The 19,355-nt window shown below is 44.1% G+C and overlaps 1 protein-coding gene across 1 annotated transcript; it reads right to left on the bottom strand.

Annotated features, from left to right (window-relative positions):
- Window positions 1-6,389: 6,389 nt before the first annotated feature.
- LOC115107585 (T-cell activation Rho GTPase-activating protein-like) lies at window positions 6,390-13,065 on the bottom strand. Its single transcript, XM_029631011.1, has 10 exons — window positions 12,922-13,065; window positions 11,965-12,049; window positions 11,094-11,147; window positions 10,505-10,568; window positions 10,207-10,376; window positions 9,285-9,446; window positions 9,049-9,158; window positions 8,394-8,574; window positions 8,068-8,164; window positions 6,390-7,907 (listed from the first exon to the last, which is right to left on the bottom strand). Exons 2-10 carry the CDS (start codon window positions 11,989-11,991, stop codon window positions 6,751-6,753), a joined length of 2,022 nt encoding a protein of 673 aa, XP_029486871.1. The 5' UTR covers window positions 11,992-12,049; window positions 12,922-13,065; the 3' UTR covers window positions 6,390-6,750.
- Window positions 13,066-19,355: the final 6,290 nt, after the last annotated feature.

Genomic DNA, 19,355 nt, shown 5'->3' with positions numbered 1-19,355 from the left:
ACCATCCCTTCGAAAGCGAATCGGAGGTACTGCCAATGAGCTGGGTGAACAGGAACATGGAAGTACGCATCCCTCAGGTCCAGTGTCACAGCCTACTGATCCCTGGACACGTCCTGCAACATGCAGGCTGGGGGCAGCATGTGGAATCTCAGAACCTTCAAGTAACCATTGAGGTTGTGGAGGTCCAGAATCGGCCGAAACGCTCAGTCTCTTTTTGGGACCACAAAATAAGTGTAGTAGAACCTACCTAGCGGTTCAGATGTCTCGAGCTCTCCAGCCGCAGAGTTTTCTTCGGGGGGGGATGCCTGAAGGACGGGGGCCGGCACCGGATTTGGAGTCGGTACCCCTCGAGCATTTTGGACAACACCCAGGGGGACTCCACACCCTCCTCCCACTTTTCCCTTGGAGAACGGGAGAAGCGGCTGAGGCCGTGTAAGGGTGTGTCAGGGGTCCTTCCGGGGCCCGCATCTCCTCTGGCGCACCGAGCTCCTGGGTCCCCCAGGCATGTCCCTATGGCAGTGACGTTTGATAGGTTGTTGCTCCACCGCACGCTATGCCCTCCCTGCTGTCGTCCCTCAGCACGAGGTGATGGGGCAGGAGAGGGACCCCACCATAGTTCTGGTGTAGGTGGGTGGCGACGGTCCGTCTGCCTTGAACCCGGGATCTGAGGAGGCAGCATGAACCGCCACAGGGTCTCGCCGGTCCCTACAAACGTTATCGGTCTGCTTCAGAATGTCATCAACCCCGGCGCCAAACGTCAGCCCTGGGGTAATAGGGAGTGTGGCAAATGTGCTCTGGAGAGCAGCTGGCAGATGGGATTGGGTCAGCCACGGATAATTCCAGGAGTTAACCACCTGCGCTATGGCCCGTCTGTTGGCGCAGGCCACATCCCTCTAGAGCAGGGAAAGCATGCAAGACACCTCCATCGCTTCACGGAGGAGTTCCTCTGTGCCATCCTGCAGCCGGGGCAACAGAGTCTGCTAGTAAGGCGGCCAAGAGAGCAGAGGGACCCATATTTTCTTAACTCTTCTTGAACTGTGACAAATAACATTTGATTTGATTCAACCCCCCCCCAAATTATCATACCCAAATATAACTGCCGAAATGCTCAGGCACTGAAGCAAGGATATGCCTTTTCTTGGTACTATTCGAAAGGAAACACTTTGAAGTTTGTGAAAATGTGAAAGGAATGTAGGAGAACACATTAGATCTGGTAAAAGATAATACGAAGAAAAAAAAACCAAAGTTTTTTTGTGTACCATCTTTGAAATGCAAGAGAAAGGCCATAATGTATTCCAGCCCAAGTGCAATTTAGATTTTGACCACTAGATGGCAGAAGTGTATGTGCAAAGTTTTAGACTTCCAATGAACCATTCCATTTCTGTTCAAAATGTTGTATGAAGACTGCTCAGATGTGCCTAATTTGTTTATTAATAAATTATGTAAAACTGTGCACTCTCCTCAAACAATAGCATGGTATTTCACTAGTTACTGTAAATTGGGCAGTGCAGTTAGATTAATAAGAATTTAAAGTTTTCTGCCAATATCAGATATGTCTATGTCCTGGGAAATCCTTGTTACTTACAACCTCATGCTAATCGCATTAGCCTACGTTAGCCCAACCGTCCTGCAGGGGACCCACCAATCCTGAAGAAGTTTAAATCTATTTGGATCCCACTATATAACAAAATGTGGAAAAATTAATCGACTGTGAAAACTTTCTGATGGCACTGTATGTACATAAGTGGTATACTGTATCCTGAATTGACACTTTGTTTAGCATTTGAAACATTCTCACTGACACCAGGAAGCAGTTGTGGTCTCATAGTAAACAGAGAGAACACTAGTCATGCATGAGTGAAATTAAACCACATTTGAAATGTTCTTATTTTGTTCTGCTTATATGGCTTTAAAAAAAGGCTTAGCAAAACTATATGAAATTGTAACAAAATGTGCATGTCAACCACAAACAGCATAATCAGTTCCCTAAAGGTGTCCGCATGCAGGTTTGGCTTGCTCCTAGCAGAACTCGGCTAGGCAAAGGAACGTCTGTGCTCGCATACTCCCTAAAGACATAAAAAATGAGAAGGAAAAAAAACAACACTTCTGTTGTAGTTCCCTCCTCAGCCACCGTAGCAACAACATAGCCATAACACCTCAAAATAGTCTGTATGAATCTGTAAATATGTAATTAATTTAGATGTTTTTGCAGAGTGTAGATATTGTTAATGTTATAACATGACTATTGTAGCTGGAAACGGCCGCTTTTTTTAATGGAATATCTACAACTAAGACTAGTTGCGCAATTTTACATCTAAGATGTTTGGTACAGTATTAGTCGTCTCTCATTGAATAACAAACACTTAATTCAAGGATCCGTTCATCGTCCCACTCCTACTATTAGTACTGTTGACCAATCACAGAAAAAGGGGCGTAGACTTCGGCTATCGCACTTCGACTTGCCACAAAAAAATATGTCAAGAATGTTCATAATATATGAGCTATGTCACGCCTGCTCCCGCTGCCCCTCCCTGCCCGTCTTTACACGCACTTGTCACTATCATTACGCGCAGCAACGCTCTTCACGTGGTTGATTGCCCCTGTATATCTGTCTGTTCCTCTGTCTGATCCTCGGTGGTGTTCCCTGTGTCAACATTAATTGTTATTATGTGTTCCTGTCCAGACACTGTTCCTGTTCTGTTTTGCGTCTGTCAGTTATTAAACCTTCACTCCCTGTACCTACTTCTCATCTTCTGGGTCAATCCTTTCAAGATAGCTGTTTCGAATGGAAAAAATGAGACAAACCTAATCTGCGTTTACACAGGCAGCCCAATTCTGATATTTTTTTCCACTAATTGGTCTTTTGACCAATTTTCAGAGATGATCTGATTGGTCAAAATACCAATTGGTGGAAACAAATATCTGAATTAGGCTGCCTGTATAAATGCAGCCTAAATAACCCCAAAAGTGAAAGAATGGAATATATGCCACAGGAAGTAGACGCAGGCTAGATCTATGTAGTGACAGAGGTGAAACCACTGTGGTAAAGGTAAACATTGCATTTCTATGCCTTTGTTCTATGCCAGTGGTTAGCTGCAACTATGCACGTTTGTACAAACAGTAAATCTGATATTTATGGTTACACTCTGTTATCTCTGTTACACTCTTTTAAATTAGGTTCTCTGATCCTCACCACTCACACACAGACATTTTCTCCATATTTAATTGTATTTGTTTATTTACATGGTGTAGTGTACCTGCCTATATTCCATTATTCATATTCAAACCATAGTTTATATATTTCCAACCATTTCATCCCATTCAGTCTATTCTTTATTGTGTAATTGTTGTTCATGTATGTTTGAACAGTTATTGGTTCATTGATAATTAATAGCCCTCCCACCGATTTGGCCTGCTAATTATGTGTGGGAGAAGCACATGGTTCTCAGTTCAGGCAAGGATGGATGACATAGATCGTGACTTCTATCCTTGTTTTTTAAGTCTGTGTATTTATTATATTTATGGAAAATAAAATGGATATTTTTGAGTAAATCCTGTTCCAGTCATATTGTAAAACTTTTTAATGTGAGAAGCATCGGCCAGCTTTGTCACACTATACCTTCTGTGTTAAATTTATACGCTATGGCAAAGCAAACATAATTGCTTGTTTTTTGTTTTGTGTGTTATTAGCTGTTACAACACTAAGCAAATTAATTAGGCTACATCAGTTGTGGGGGTCATGGGGTCAACATTTACATGATTAGTGGGAAAGAAAACCTGCCGAACACCAAAACGAAAGAAAACATCATAATATATGTGTAAACTGCTTCAACTGGAACGCATGAGACATGCCTTAGGCCACGTTTACACAGGCAGCCCAATTCTGACAAGAGCCCAATATAGCACATGGACACTTTAATAAAACATCTCAGAAGGGCTATTTTCAAACCATCCCTTTACGTCCTCCTTTGAATAGCTGGAGGGATACGGTCTCCCATTCATTAAAAGTATGTGATGCTGGCCTCCCGGGTGGCGCAGTGGTTAAGGGCACTGTACTGCAGCGCCAGCTGTGCCATCAGAGACTCTGGGTTCGCGCCCAGGCCGCGACCGGGAGGTCCAATTGGCCTAGCGTCGTCCGGGTTAGGGAGGGCTTGGTCGGTAGGGATGTCCTTGCGCGCTAACCAAGGTTGCCAGGTGCACGGTGTTTCCTCCGACACATTGGTGCGGCTGGCTTCCGGGTTGGATGCGCGCTGTGTTAAGAAGCAGTACGTTGGGTTGTGTATCGGAGGACGCATGACTTTCAACCTTCGTCTCTCCCGAGCCTGTACGGGAGTTGTAGCGATGAGACAAGATAGTTTTTAAATAAGTATGTGAGGTTATATTTGTCGGCCTCCTCCCTGTTCTCTCTCTGCTCATTAGTCATTAGTCATTTCTGTAGACACCATGTTCTTATACTGACGTAGAAACTTCCATTAATTCTGTCAATCACTCAGTCCAGCCCTTTTACTTTACAAGGCTCAATGGCAGCCCAATTTGGATCTTTTTTCCACTAATTGGTATTTTGACCAATAAAATCAGATCTTTTCACATTAGATATTTTTTTAATTTTTTAAAACCTTTTGTAGTTGTAGGTATAGAGGTAATGTGTGCAGGTACAGTAACCTGGCTGACCCCTTTCTCTGTAGTCTCAGCCTCAGTCCCCATCATGCTTTATTCCATTGTTATCTATGGTCAGTTCATAATGGTTAGGTTCAACATAAAACATTGGATCTTCATGTGCTGTAAAAAATAAAATAAAAATACATGTACTGTAATCACAGGTGGTTGGTGGCACCTTAAATGGGGAGGACGGGCTTGTGGTAACATCAGGACATAAGAACATTTTTCTAAAGTCAGGTTGTGCCACGCCTGCATGATGCTAGTGCCTCAACTGTCAAATGCAGATGTATGGTGGCAGTTAGGCTAGCGGTTAGAGCAGGACAGCCCCAGATCTACTCTCCTGTAGGTTTTCAGTCCAACCCTAATTGAGCATATCTGATTCAGCTGGTTAAGGTCTTGTTGAGCAGCTAATTAGTCAAATCAGGTGTGTTGAATTAGGGTTGGACTGAAAAGGACGGTAGATCTCCAGGAAGAGGGTTGGGCAGCCCTGGTCTACAGGACCTGAAAAACATCACATAGCCTTTTGACTATAGCTTCATATTCTCTTCACACAGTCCCCAGAATGTGTTCAGAAAACCAACAGCATGCTTTGTGTGTTAACCCAGCTCTCTTCACCTCTCTCTTTCCCATTGCTTAAGTATTGTAACGACATTTGCCAAAATAATAATATGGTGGGTGCTTATATTTGTCCTCTTTCACACATGTGCAAGTGTGTATTAATACGCATGACCCTGGAGCAATTAGTGTTAAGTGCATTGCTCAAGGGCACATCGACAGATTTTTATGGACGGTCACGTTGCACTTGGTCGGTTACTCTCTTTCTCATCATGGCTACTGGCCTAACAGGCATCTTGGATTTTAGGAAATTAATCATGCTCCTAGTAAATTCATCTAGGAAAGATTCTAGGAAATTAATCATTCTTGGTGAGAATAGTCATGAGTAAGTAAGGCCTTAATAATCACACTTTAGTCCATTAAGGGTGTTTGCCCTGCAGGAAAATGAAAGCCTACTAGAACTGAACACCATTAATGAATTAGAGACCAATGCTAAGAGAGGAAACATCTAACTAAAAATTTGAGAGAGGAAAGGGAAGCCATGGCATCGGATTGGCTCATCAAGGCAGCCACGACAACAAGCAATTCAGAGAAAAACCAAATCCGTCCACGTGATCAGTGTCTGGTTTCCTCTTCTACGAGCCACCAGCCAGAACATGCTGTTCTCTTAATGAAGGCTGTTAGATTGTGTTGCATAACTGGCCTAAAAAGGAGAAGAAAATCGGGCCTAACTGGTCTAATACTCACAGCCCGACCCCGCATGGCCCATATTAGTTCCTCATTAATGCATTTGCTAATGGCGTAGTTGAATGGTGAGAGGAAGTCCATCTAACCTAGCCTGGTTCCAGATTGGTTTGTGTGTTCTTAGTGTGACAATAGTAAGACAACGCAAACATCTACAAGCCTACAATCCTTCTAAAATGGCTGTGTTAATGTTGGTAGAGCCCATGGGATGAACTGAGAAAGCAGTATGGCTTATGTATGTATGGGAGCTCGTCTCTTGTACTTGCATGCACACAAGGTTGTTTTTGAGTGGAACTGCGTGCTTGGGGTTGCAATGGCCAATCGATTCTAGCCAAAGCTGCAAAGTCACAGGACTTGAATGCTCCTAGGGCTTCCCTCCCCCCAAAAAATCCCCCAAAAAGTGTAGAGACTTTAATAACTGGAGAACAAAGTAACATTGTAACATAAAGGTGCTTTATTGTAGTGGAAAGAAATATGTTGTAGTCAAGACACAAAAATACACACATTTTTACAAAGTTACACATTTATGTACAGTACATATCAGTATATTAACAAAAGTAAAACTGGAGGAGATATATCCAAAATACCTGCAGATTCAGATTGTGATTATTTACATAGCTTTTCTGTAGATACACTAGAGGAGTATCTACCTTCATTAATAGCTTTTCGGGTGAAATATCTTTCATTCTGTAGTCTAAACAGTACTACTCAGCAAGTTCAACCTAGCAGTTGTACATTATAGTTTGTGTACATTCAAAGTGAAAAGTGAGATATAATGTCAGAAAAAGGTCATTAAACGTAGGACTCCTTGGCATAAGAATACTCCTCGAATACGGGCTGGCTGCACCTCCGTGACACCGTCTCATGGTGTGACATGGTCTCATGGCGTGCTCTCGACACAGACTCAGACATCGCTCGCTGGCGGAACCCTCCGGAATGTTGTTGGACTGCGGTGACATCATCACTGTCTGTCCCCTGAAAGAAGCAGTCTGCGTATTGATTGACGGTACAGGAGTACATGAAGTTTGCGTTCATAGAAGCTGGGCGGGAATTCCTGCTAAGAGTGGCGGCTGCGGCCTTGACAGTCATGGAGCCGTAATGTGACAGGGTGAGCTGAGCCACACTCTGGACTGCCTGCTCGTACGAGGGGGGTTGCAATGGCAGTCTGCTATCCACCTGCTGGAAGGCCTCCATGGCAGACAGGGGATGCTTCTGCCTGAGAGGAGCCTCGGCCTCACTCTGGGAGTCCTCCTGGAGGGTTCCACATGGGAAAGGTTTCTCCTTCTGGAGGTGGCCTTTCTTCAGACTGAATCGGGCGAAGGTTCCCAGGTTCTTGGTCGTCATCGGGGCTTTGCTGTTCACCTTCATAGACTGGGTGCGTCGCTTGGCCACTTCCACCGTGTCCGCCCTCGGATGTGTGGACTGGGCCCTGCGTGGGCAGCCCGGGGAGGCCAGCGGCGAGCTGGTAAACACAGAACCCTCCGATGCATTGGAGGTGGTGCTCTCCAGGGAGCAGGATGACGAGCATGACGGATGGCTGCCGCCGAGTTTGGGAAGGGACAGCGTGGCGGCAGGCCTGGTAGCGGCACCATGCCCCGGGAGCAGGAAGGAGTCATTAGAGATCTGCTTTTTGAGTGGCTGCTCCTCAAAGTCCCGGCCCTCCACGGAGAAGTCGTCATGGCTACGGGCCAGGTTCCTTTTCCCAGCAGAGAGGAAGATGATTGGCTCTGAGCAGCGGCGGTTAAAGGGTGTCTTGTTGGTGAAGGAGTGGAAGATGGCATTGGTAGGGCAGGAGGGGACAGTGCCACGTTCCATCCCGCACGCGGAGAGGAAAGATGGGGACGAGCTGCCACTTTCCCCCTCTCCCTGCATGGACCCCATGCTGTCCCCCTCAGAGTCCGGGTCAGTGCTGTCATATGCAGAGTCGTGCCGCTGTGACAACACAGATTCTGAGGAGAAAGAGGCAGAATGTTGATCAGTTGCAGTGTATGATTCCTATTCCCATCATTCTACTTTGAAATGTGTTCCCAGAAATCTGTGTTCACAGAATGTTTTCAATTTCTGTGATACAATGTGTAGCACTGCAAAGAGTGGTGCCTAAGCTCTTACCTGAGCTATCTTCCTCAGGATCTCCCAAAAGGCTCAGGATTTCTTTTCCAAAGATCTCACTGCAATGCTCTATCAGGAACTCTGTCAGCTCTACCACCTAAAGGAAACATCATAAAAGAGCATAAAAGGTCAACATTACTTAGAAAGAGGGTTGGCATCTCCTTTCACTGAAAAACTTAGTCCTGTTTCAGTGCAGACTACTGTAGCGTAACGTTCTCACGAAACCACAGGCCTATACACAGACACACAAAACACACATACACACACTGTGGTTTTCAGTGCCACATTGGCAGCTTCAAAGAGTCCAGTCAGAACCGTATTCTCACCTTGTTCACGGTCTGCACGTCTAAGGACATGTCGTCCTTCCGCAGCAGAGTGGGAGCGATGCACACCGCCAAATTATTGGCGTCCATCATGTTGACGTGCACGCTCTTCGTGATGTGGTGGAACACACACAGAAGGTTCCGCAGCAGCAGGATGTTGGGCCCTGGTAGCTTGTCAACCACCCTGAGAGGAGGAGGGAAGAAAGAAGGGAGGAGAGAAAGAACAGGAAGAAAATGTAGATCAGTTTGCCGCTCTTTTTTAAAATTATTATTTTAAGCTTCTCTTTTTGAGAGGGGAATTCAACGAAAAAAGAGAAGAGCCTTGTCTGAAATATACACATTGAGGGGAGAGACACTACTTCCTCTTTATCTGAATCTCTGAAAAACCCCATTCAAAAGCCCCTTGAATATATACTTTGCCACACCTACAATAGCAATGGAAAAGTTCAGGGATTTTTGTATTCAACCAAACGCCTCACATTAGCTTACAGTTTTATAGGTCACCAATGGGGGTGACTGGACAGGTGGTATAGTAGCTAGTAGCTATAGTAGCTAGTGCTAATGCCACATTTAGCATAGCATTAACAGTTGGTCCTAGTAGTGGCTAGCTAATGCTACTTTTAGCCTAGCATCAGCTCGTTAGTGTTTGGTAGCTTACCTCTTGAGCTGCAAGCCTCTCTGGTGGACATCCTCACTCTCGAGGGCCTTCGTCCAGGTCTCAAACAGCTCCGACACTAGCAGACGTCCCGGGATCTCGTTCAGAAAACTCTGTAATTAGGAGGGAATGTGTTGGTGGTTAGAACACAATGGAAGACTGCTGATAAGTAGCGAGAGTGTCCAATGGATGGATGGACGGACAGATGGGACAGATGAGTGAACAGATGGACTCTTTACCTTGAGTAGACCCACCAGGAGAACCACGGGCAGGGCATCCATCTCCACCTCCATCCCACTGTTGAGCTGCTCCCTGATGGCCTTTAGAGTCTTATTGTTGCATGTCGTCCTGAACACCCCCTCTGTGGAGGGGCCTTTCTTCCATAGAAGCACCAATATCTCCTGGTGGGGAGAGAGAAGAACAAGCAGAGGTCAGACCAGGCTGAGAAAAGGCATGAACAAATCAAACAACCTGCTGTGTGTGTGTGTGTGTGTGTGTGTGTGTGTGTGTGTGTGTGTGTGTGTGTGTGTGTGTGTGTGTGTGTGTGTGTGTGTGTGTGTGTGTGTTCTGTGAGGGGGAGGGGGAAGGCAGGGTCAGAGTGAGACAGGAGGTTGGTGCATTGTGTGTGTTCATCAGCTGGAACATCACATGTAAATCAAATCAATGGTTGGGTTACAGACAGGCAGGTTCTTAGCAACCATTATCAAATGCTTTGTTAACTGCACTTATTAGTGACAATTTAATGACCTGATTAATCAAGTGCCCTAATCAATAAATCACTTCATAAACTGAACTACCATAATGATTCCTAGTGATTCCTAACTATTGAATTGACATGCACCTCATTCTACCAAGATGTTTAGTTAAAAGGGTTTATTTATTTTAGAGGACGCTACCTAGTGGGCACTACCTAGTGGGCACTACCAAACGGACACTTGGTAGGATGAGGTGCGGGTCAAATCAACTGCTCTCACTACAACTCATTATGGCAGTTCATTATGGCAGTTCATTATGGCAGTTCATTATGGCAGTTCATTATGGCAGTTCAGTTCATGAATTGAAAGTGTTATGTTATATCGCACAATCAATCAAATCTTTCTCACTCAATGCTGACATACAAAGATAGTACAGAACCAAGATAGTTGTGGTAGAGTGACGTACTGTGATGGGCTTGGGAAGCATCCCATCCTCTGGGCAGATCTTGGAGAGAGGCTGTCCAAACAGTTGGCTCTTGGAGTCTGTGTCTGGACAGGAGGACATGCTGTTGAGGGTGGAACTCCTCTTCAATTTCCTCAAGATGCTGATGCTTCTCTTACTGTTGCCGCCCTTTTCTGTTATGAAAGAAGCCAAATGATTAGAGAACTTGAGTAGGTATAGATGTAGTGTGCAGTATTGGGCACAGTATACAGTAATGCTAACTGATACCATGACGTTGTTTTTCAGCGATGTTCAAACTCACCAATGGGCTGCGTTGCTTTTGCGTTACACAACTCCCTGGGCAGGGTGGGGATCTTTGTGCCGCCCTGGAAACACAAAACAGGAGATGTTGTCATGAGAATGTGTGAGGAACGTGTGGCAGGGGAGGGAGGGGAGGAGCCTCTGCTCTATGCCCCTAAACCCCACCCCCTGTGTCTGCACGCCTGTTTCCATGTGAGGGTGCAGGGTGGTAAGAGTGTTACTCACCCACACACCCTCCTTAAACTCCTCCATCACAAACAATTTACCCCTCAGAATTTACCCCCCCAGAAACCCCCATCAAAACACCCACCACTTTCACACTAATATATACTGAAGATCAACACAAGGTTCTCCATTTGGACGAAACAACACAAACCCTCCAAAAAGCATCATCACTGTACAGTATCAATCAACTGTTACAACGAATACACTTGTGTTATGTAAGTGCTTATTATCTGAGCAACAGATTGCAGTAGTTAGAATTCCCCCATTAAACCTAAAAATAAACTAGGGAAACCAAAGGTGTTTCCAGAACAGTTGACACATGGATGAGAGAAGCAGAAGCGGGGTCTGTACTGTACGGTACTCACATCAAGGGGAAACTCGATAAACGGGTCCATGCCACTACCTGTTAGAGTTTTAGCCTTAAACACACAGAGAGAGAGAGAGAGAGAGGAGAGAGAGAGAGAGAAAGAGAGAGAGAGAGAGAGAGAGAGAGAGAGAGAGAGAGAGAGAATTATCTATAATGCAGATTAAAGTTGTTGAAGATAAAGTTGACTCCTTCCAGAAACAATTATAATATTTCGGTAAAGGTCAATGTATGCTCATTCTAATTCTATATTTACATGGTGTCAAACAAAGGCCTATATATGTCTCAATGACCATAGATCATGTTTTGACGTACTGCAATGTGTGCTGCATTGAGTGCCTTTCTAAGAATGTCCAATACTCCGTCCTTACTGATAATGGACATTTCTAGAGGTTATATCCTTACTGATAATGGCCCTTTCTAGAGGTTACAGTATATTCCTCTTCAGAGCCATCAAAGCCCATCAACAGGAGAGAAATAGATTGAATAAGAGTGAATATTATGAAGTGGCAACACAATGATATCTTGAAATCAATAGCCGAGCAATACAACGGTATCTCGATATCAATGACGACTGCAGACAGGCGAAAGCAGATCCATCTTTTCTACAGTATCTGCCATCACCCCCTTTGGTAAGGAGAATCTGAGTAAGGTATCAGGGAATAGGTCTACATACGACACAGTATGTGGTAATAAATCACACAGCTCTTCTCTGTTTCAGCTGTTCTAATTGCTGTTATTGTATATTTAGCACACTGGAGAGTAAGCTAAAGCTTCATCCCAAATGGCACCCTGTTCCGTATAGTTTTGTTCAGTGTACTGTATACAGAATAGGGTGCCATTTGGGACGGGACCCTAAGTGAGAAACTTACTGTGATACTGTTGCTCAGCACCTTCATCAGAACACTTGGGAGGGGTGTGATAGAACCTGCCGTCTCTGTTGCTGCTTTAATTTTCCTGGAAAGATTCAAATACATACATACAAATATGAATATTTGATTGACCTCATGTAAATCCCTAGTTATTCTGGTGAGCCATAATGGAGAAAGATGGATAGAGACTAGTCCCTGTTTAGAGGGGTGTGGATAGAGACTAGTCCCTGTTTAGATGGGTGGGGGGGACCATCAAAAAGATGGTCAAATGGATATTGTCAATATGATAAAATCTTTATTATTATTTATGAGTGAAAATTTATGAGTGATTATGAGTGAAAAGGATGATTACCACTAATAATTGTATGACAGAAAATGTTTAACTATATACGATAAGTTGTGATATCATGAAGAATGGTAATATTAACTAAAATACAGTTCCTATCTCCATCACAGATGTCTTTCTACTACCTTTCAATACTAATTCTACACTTAGCCCAATACTAATTAATATAATCATATGTGCCATTTAGCAGACGCTTTTATCTAAAGAGACTTACAGTCAAGCATTTTATATCTTATACTGTATGTAATTGAATGACATAGACAGTACAGTCCCATTGATACTGCAAGTTACTACAAATACATTGATAGATCCCACAATGTTTCTATAATACGTAAGCAGAGACCCCCAAAAATAAAATAAAAGGGTTATTATAAATAATTGTATAGTATAACCCAGTAACCAGGTTAGCCATTTACGGCACAATCAAGGGACATTTACAGTATCTATAGAGGTAATAGTGCTGTGTTTTAGTTAGTTCTTTTATTTTTCTGTGTTTTTTTTGTTTATGCATTGTATGTGCAGGGCTCCCTTGCGAAAGAGACCTTGGTCTCAATGGTGACTCCCTGTTTAAATAAAGGTCCAATAAAAACTAACAAAATAGTAGTGCTTACCTGTGAAGTGTATCCAACCAGCGTTCTTTCACCTCAGGCAAGCTGCAGGCAAAAGAACAGCGTGGCGTGAGTTACTAATCCACAGTGAAAGAGGAACAAACCAAACGCACGGACAGACAGACTAACAGACTGAAGAGACACAGCACGCCCTCTGGCTCTTTTAACTACAGCCCGTTGGAAACTCTAACTCAGTCATGGGGACAGGAAGCAGCGTCATGGCGGCCCCCGACCAAAGACACCACTTCCTCTTGGGTTGGGGCTGCTGCTATCATCGCCATGTGGAAAGAGACACGTGGAGACTAAGCCTAAGTCTAACCTGTATAGATGATAGGAATACCTTTAGTTGTAAAAGGGGATCACTTCACTCTGGGGAAGCCTGGATGTCTGAGTGAGGCCTTTAGAAATTGTGTTTTATTTTGGTGTCTTTGTTTTCCTTCACCTTTGGCCTACACTAGGGAGTACATTAGGGCCACATTAGGGCCTACACTAGGGCATCAGGGCCCACACTAGGGCCCACACTAGGGCCTACATCAGGGCCCACACTAGGGTCTACACTTTGGCCCACATTAGGGGCAACACTAGGGCCCACACTAGGGCCTACATCAGGGCCTACATCAGGGCCCACACTAGGGTCTACACTAGGGCCTACATCAGGGCCCACACTAGGGTCTACACTTTGGCCCACATTAGGGCCTACACTAGGGCCCATACTAGGGCCTACATCAGGGCCTACATCAGGGCCCACACTAGGGTCTACACTAGGGCCTACATCAGGGCCCACACTAGGGTCTACACTTTGGCCCACATTAGGGGCAACACTAGGGCCCACACTAGGGCCTACATCAGGGCCTCCATCAGGGCCCACACTAGGGTCTACACTAGGGCCTACATCAGGGCCCACACTAGGGTCTACACTTTGGCCCACATTAGGGCCTACACTAGGGCCCATACTAGGGCCTACATCAGGGCCTACATCAGGGCCCACACTAGGGTCTACACTAGGGCCTACATCAGGGCCCACACTAGGGTCTACACTTTGGCCCACATTAGGGCCTACACTAGGGCCCATACTAGGGCCTACATCAGGGCCCACACTAGGGTCTACACTTTGGCCCACATTAGGGCCCACACTAGGGTCTACACTTTGGCCCACATTAGGGCCCACACTAGGGTCTACACTTTGGCCCACATTAGGGCCCACACTAGGGTCTACACTTTGGCCCACATCAGGGCCCACACTAGGGTCTACACTTTGGCCCACATTAGGGCCTACACTAGGGACCATACTTTTGGATTACTGTAAAAGAGAGCTGTAAAAGAGGCTTTTACATACCCTTTCCCAAAATACCAGCTCATGTACAGTTGGTGCTTACTGGTAAACAGTAGGCTGATGAACTGGTGAACCCCAGACTCTAGTCAACAACGGTCACACTTATTTGACTAGTTTGTATGACAAGAAACCGTGGGAGTCTATGACTCAGACCCCAATAACATGACTAAATTACCCATATCTACACCAACAAGGGATATCTATAATTCCTGATCAAAACAGGCACTGATTGTTATTAGCCATTTATAACATTAATAACTAAATAACTTTTCAATCCCCTTCAATTTTGTTCCATTCAATGTTATGTCTGTTTGTCTCCATTTGTGACCATGCAATTTCCAACCTCTATATTTATTTGAAAGACCCAGGTTTCCTGATAAAGTCCATTGCTGTAAAGCCTCTGACATGTGACCTGAGGTCTGATGGTCAGCTTCACACTTCCTGTTTCACCAGCCATTATCTTGTGATGGTGTAGATTTGTCTAACTTCCCTATTTCATTCAAGACCTTATGGAAAGCATCTCTGAAGAACCTCAATATGTTTTTAGGTCAATCCAAGGATACTGGATTTTTGTGCTGCTTGTGCACAGTATATCTCCCAGGAAAACCAAAAGGGTCAAACGTAACTTAAAGGAACTGTTCATTTTAATCTTGAATTTGAACTTATGAATGATAGAGTTGACTCTATTATCCTCGTATTGTAATAGTTGTACTTTGAAATGCCAGCAAGCTGAACTTACTGCTCAGTAGTGGCTCATTGTGTAGTTTTCTAACCTTTAAACTTTGGGAGTTCAGAGAATTAGTCATTGTCATGTAATGTCAGTAGTGAGAAAAAACAGAGAAACATCACTTGTTATTTGTTATGTCTATGTTGAGAACGATGAGTGAGAAATGTTTTTCACTGAGTTAAAAGAGTCGTGTTTCCATCTGAGTGTGCCTGCCAGTTCATATGTCTCTCTCTGTGTGTGTGTGTGTGTGTGTGTGTGTGTGTGTGTGTGTGTGTGTGTGTGTGTGTGTGTGTGTGTGTGTGTGTGTGTGTGTGTGTGTGTGTGTGTGTGTGTGTGTGTGTGTGTGTGTGTGTGCATGTGCGCCTGTCTGCATACGCGTCTGTGTGTTTGCACATGTGTGAGTATGAGTGGGCACTCATGTATGGACACGGAGGATGGCTGTTGCTCACCAGAAGGACACCACACAGACGGCGAGTGGCCAGGCCAAAATGAGGGAGGTCCTGAGGTCGATCTCTCCCCCTCCTCCCTCTTCCTCAAAGCCACAAAGCCACAGATCCTCCAGACTCACCCTATGCTTCAGACGGTAGCTAGCACTGGATCTAAATGAGAGAGAGAGAGAGAGAGAGAGACAGAGAAAGAGAAAGAGAAAGAGAAAGAGAAAGAGAAAGAGAAAGAGAAAGAGAAAGAGAGACAGAAGGAGAAGCTTAGGTGGCCATGATGGAATATGAAGGCTAGTAGGCCTGACTAGGACTGCATCTCTGCTCATCAGGACTAGATAACTCCACTTCTCTATCCAATGGCTTCTATAGGTACTAATGTATTCCTCATTATTGTCATCTATTTCTGAATCAGTGATTGGTTATTTATCACTCAGAAACAGGAAGTGATCTTATTTCTCTCTCTTTATGAATGCATTGTGTTCCATGACAAGCTTCCTGTCTGTCTGTCTGTCTGTCTGTCTGTCTGTCTGTCTGTCTGCTCGTGAGGAGGAAGGCACACTCTCATGGCCTAGGTCACCATTTTTGATTTGCTACGAAATTCAAATTGTCACCTTGTCGCGTGTGGATCCACAGACCTACGCATTTACTGTATGACTGGTCGTGGAAACATTTTGTGATTTTGTGTAGAGCCTAGAATCAAAGTGTTCCGGTAATCAGGGTCCATTCAGGCAAAGTAAATAGAATGGAAAGTGGATGCATCCAAAATGGCACCCTATTTCCTCCCTGTGAGCTCTAGTCAAAGTACTGTTGTGCACTATAGAGAAAATAAGGTGCCATTTGGGAAACAGAATCGATGGAAGGTGGGATGGGGGAGAGAGAGATGGGAGGAAGAGAGGAAGGAAATTGAAGTTGCATAATTATACTGGTTAGTGAGGAAATCTACACACAATACCTCATAATGACAAAGTGAAAATGTGTTTTTATAAATTTTTGAAAATGTATTGAAAATGAAATGCAGAAAAATCTAATTTACATAAGTATTCACACCCCTGAGTAAATACATGTTAGAATCACCTTTGGAGGCGATTACAGCTGTGAGTCTTTCTGGGTAAGGCTCTAAGAGCTTTCCACACCTGGATTTTACAATATTTGCACATGGTTATTTTTAAAATTCTTCAAGCTCTGTCAAGTTGGTTGTTGATAATTGCTAGACAACCGTTTTCAGGTCTTGCCATAGATTTTCAAGCTGATATAAGTCAAAACTGCAAGTAGGCCACTCAGGAACATTAGAGGTCAGGGAAGAGGTCAGTGACCTGGAGTGTGGTGCCGGAACAACAACCTCTCCCTCAACTTCAGTAAGACCAAGGAGCTGATTGTGGACTAGATGAAACGGGGGGGCGAGCACACCTCCATCTACATCGACAGGCCGCAGTAGAGAAGGTCGACAGCTTCAAGTTCCTCACTAGAGACTTAAAATGGTCCTAACACACGCACAGTTGTGAGGGCGCGACAGCGCCTCTTCCCCCTCAGGAGGTTGAAAAAGTTTGGCATGGGCCCTCAAATCTTCAAAAAGTTCTACAACTGCACCATTGGGGGCATCTTGACTGTCTGCATCACTGCCTGGTATGGCAATAGAACCGCCCTCAATTGTATGGCGCTAGAGAGGGGGATGCGGACAGCCCAGTACATCACTGGGGCCAAGCTCCCTGCCATCCAGGACCTCTATATCAGGCAGTGTGGTAGGAAGGCCCGGAAAATTGTTAAAGATTTCTCTCTGCTTCCGAACGGCAAGTGGTACCGGTGCATCAAGTCTGGCACCAACAGGCTCTTGAACAGCTTCTATCACCAAGCAATAAGACTGCTAAATAGCTAACTTAATAGCTATACGGACTATCCGAGTTAACCTTGTGTCCTTATTGACCTTTTATTTTTGCACACTCACAGGGCCCTACACACTCACAGGGCCTACACACTCACACTCACAGGACCTACACACTCACACTCACAGGGCCCTACACACTCACAGGGCCTACACACTCACAGGGCCCTAGACACTCACAGGGCCCTACATACTCACAGGGCCCTACATACTCACAGGGCCCTACATACTCACAGGGCCCTACACACTCGCAGGGCCCTACACACTCACAGGGCCTACACACTCACACTCACTCCATCATCTGCTCACTCACACCTAACATGCACATACAGTACATTTAGACTGACTCCATGCACACCCACTTACATACAAGTTGCTGCTATGTTTATCTTAAATCCTGATTCCTAGTCACTTTACCCCTATACATATCTACCTCTATCACTCCAGTATCCCTGCACATTGTACATATGGTATTGGAATTGACTCTGTATATAGCACGCATACTTAATGTATTCTTCAAATTTCAGGACATAAAGTTAATTTCTTTGCCACATTTTTTGCAGTTTTACTTCAGTGCCTTGTTGCAAACAGGATGAATGTTTTGGAATATTTTTATTCTGAACTGGCTTCTTCCTTTCACTTTGTCATTTAGATTAGTATTGTGGAGTAACTACAATGTTGTTGATCCATCCTCTGTTTTCTCCTATCACAGCCATTAACCTCTTTAACTGTTTTAAAGTCACCATTGGCCTCATGGTGAAATCCCTGAGTGGTTTCCTTCCTCTCCAGCAACTGAGTTAGGAAAGATGCCTATATCTTTGTAGTGACTGGGTGTATTGACACACCATCCAAAGTGTAATGAATACACCATGTTCAAAAGGATATTCAATGTCAGTTTTTTAAATGTATTTTTTATCTACCAATCAGAGCCCTTCTTTGCAAGGCATTGGAAAACCTCCATGGTCTTTGCGGTTGAATCTGTTTGAAATTCACTGCTCGACTGAGGGCCCTTACAGATAATTGTATGTGTGGGGTATAGAGATGAGGTAGTCATTCAAAAATCATGTTCAACATTATTATTGCACACAGAGTGAGTTCCATGCATCTTACTATGTGACTTTTTAAGCACATTTTTACTCCTGAACCTATTTAGGATTGCCATAACAAAGGGGTTGAATACTTGACTGAAGACATATCAGCTTTTAATTTGAATGAACTAGTAACACTTTCTAAAAACATAATTCCACATTGACATTATGGGTTATTGTTTGTAGATCAGTGACACAAAATCTACATTTAATACATTTTAAATTCCCGGCTGTAACAAAATGTCAAGTGGTGTGAATAATTTCTGAAGGCACTGTATTCAGAAGAAGACATCTGCATTCGTCACAAATGTACTGAGCCTCGTGGTGCCTCTGCTGGAAAAGAGGGAAGCAAAGTACAGTAGAGTGAAAGGAAGACCTGCCTACACAATGGACCAGAGTGATTGATTCAACTCCCACTTGAGACGTGAAGAATGCGTCCACTGTTTTCGTTGAAACAGAGAACATTCTGAATATTTTATCTTGGTTAGCATCAAGTTTTACAATCAAAATTTAGATTACACTAATCTACTTTCATACTGTATTGTTTAACCTACGAGCTTACTACTGTCAATATCTCATAATAAGAGAAACTCTGACCTAAATGTGCACTGTCTATTTATTTTATTTAATGTAGTGGAGTAAAACTTCAGAGGTAGAGATGTCAAATATTATCTTAGATATTTATATCACATTGAAAAAGGAGAAGACAGATGAAGAGAAAATGAAAGTTCCAGTCATATCCATTTCCTGTTTGGGCTAATATAACTCTTAGAGGAAATCACCCTGCTTTCTGCTTTGTATTTAGCCAGCCAACGATGACTTTACTGTTTACTATAATAGAAAAGCTGTTAGGAAAGAGAATTCCCCGGACTCCCCGAGCATATACCCTCCTGCTGCGCTGTTACACTAACTTCACCTTTCAGACTCCCCTACTGTAAACCCTCCTGCTACGCTGTTACACTAACTTCAC

This window comes from Oncorhynchus nerka, linkage group LG24 (genome assembly GCF_034236695.1).
Source record: "Oncorhynchus nerka isolate Pitt River linkage group LG24, Oner_Uvic_2.0, whole genome shotgun sequence".
Taxonomy (NCBI): Eukaryota; Metazoa; Chordata; class Actinopteri; order Salmoniformes; family Salmonidae; genus Oncorhynchus; species Oncorhynchus nerka.
This window is presented reverse-complemented; position numbering and strand designations above follow the sequence as displayed.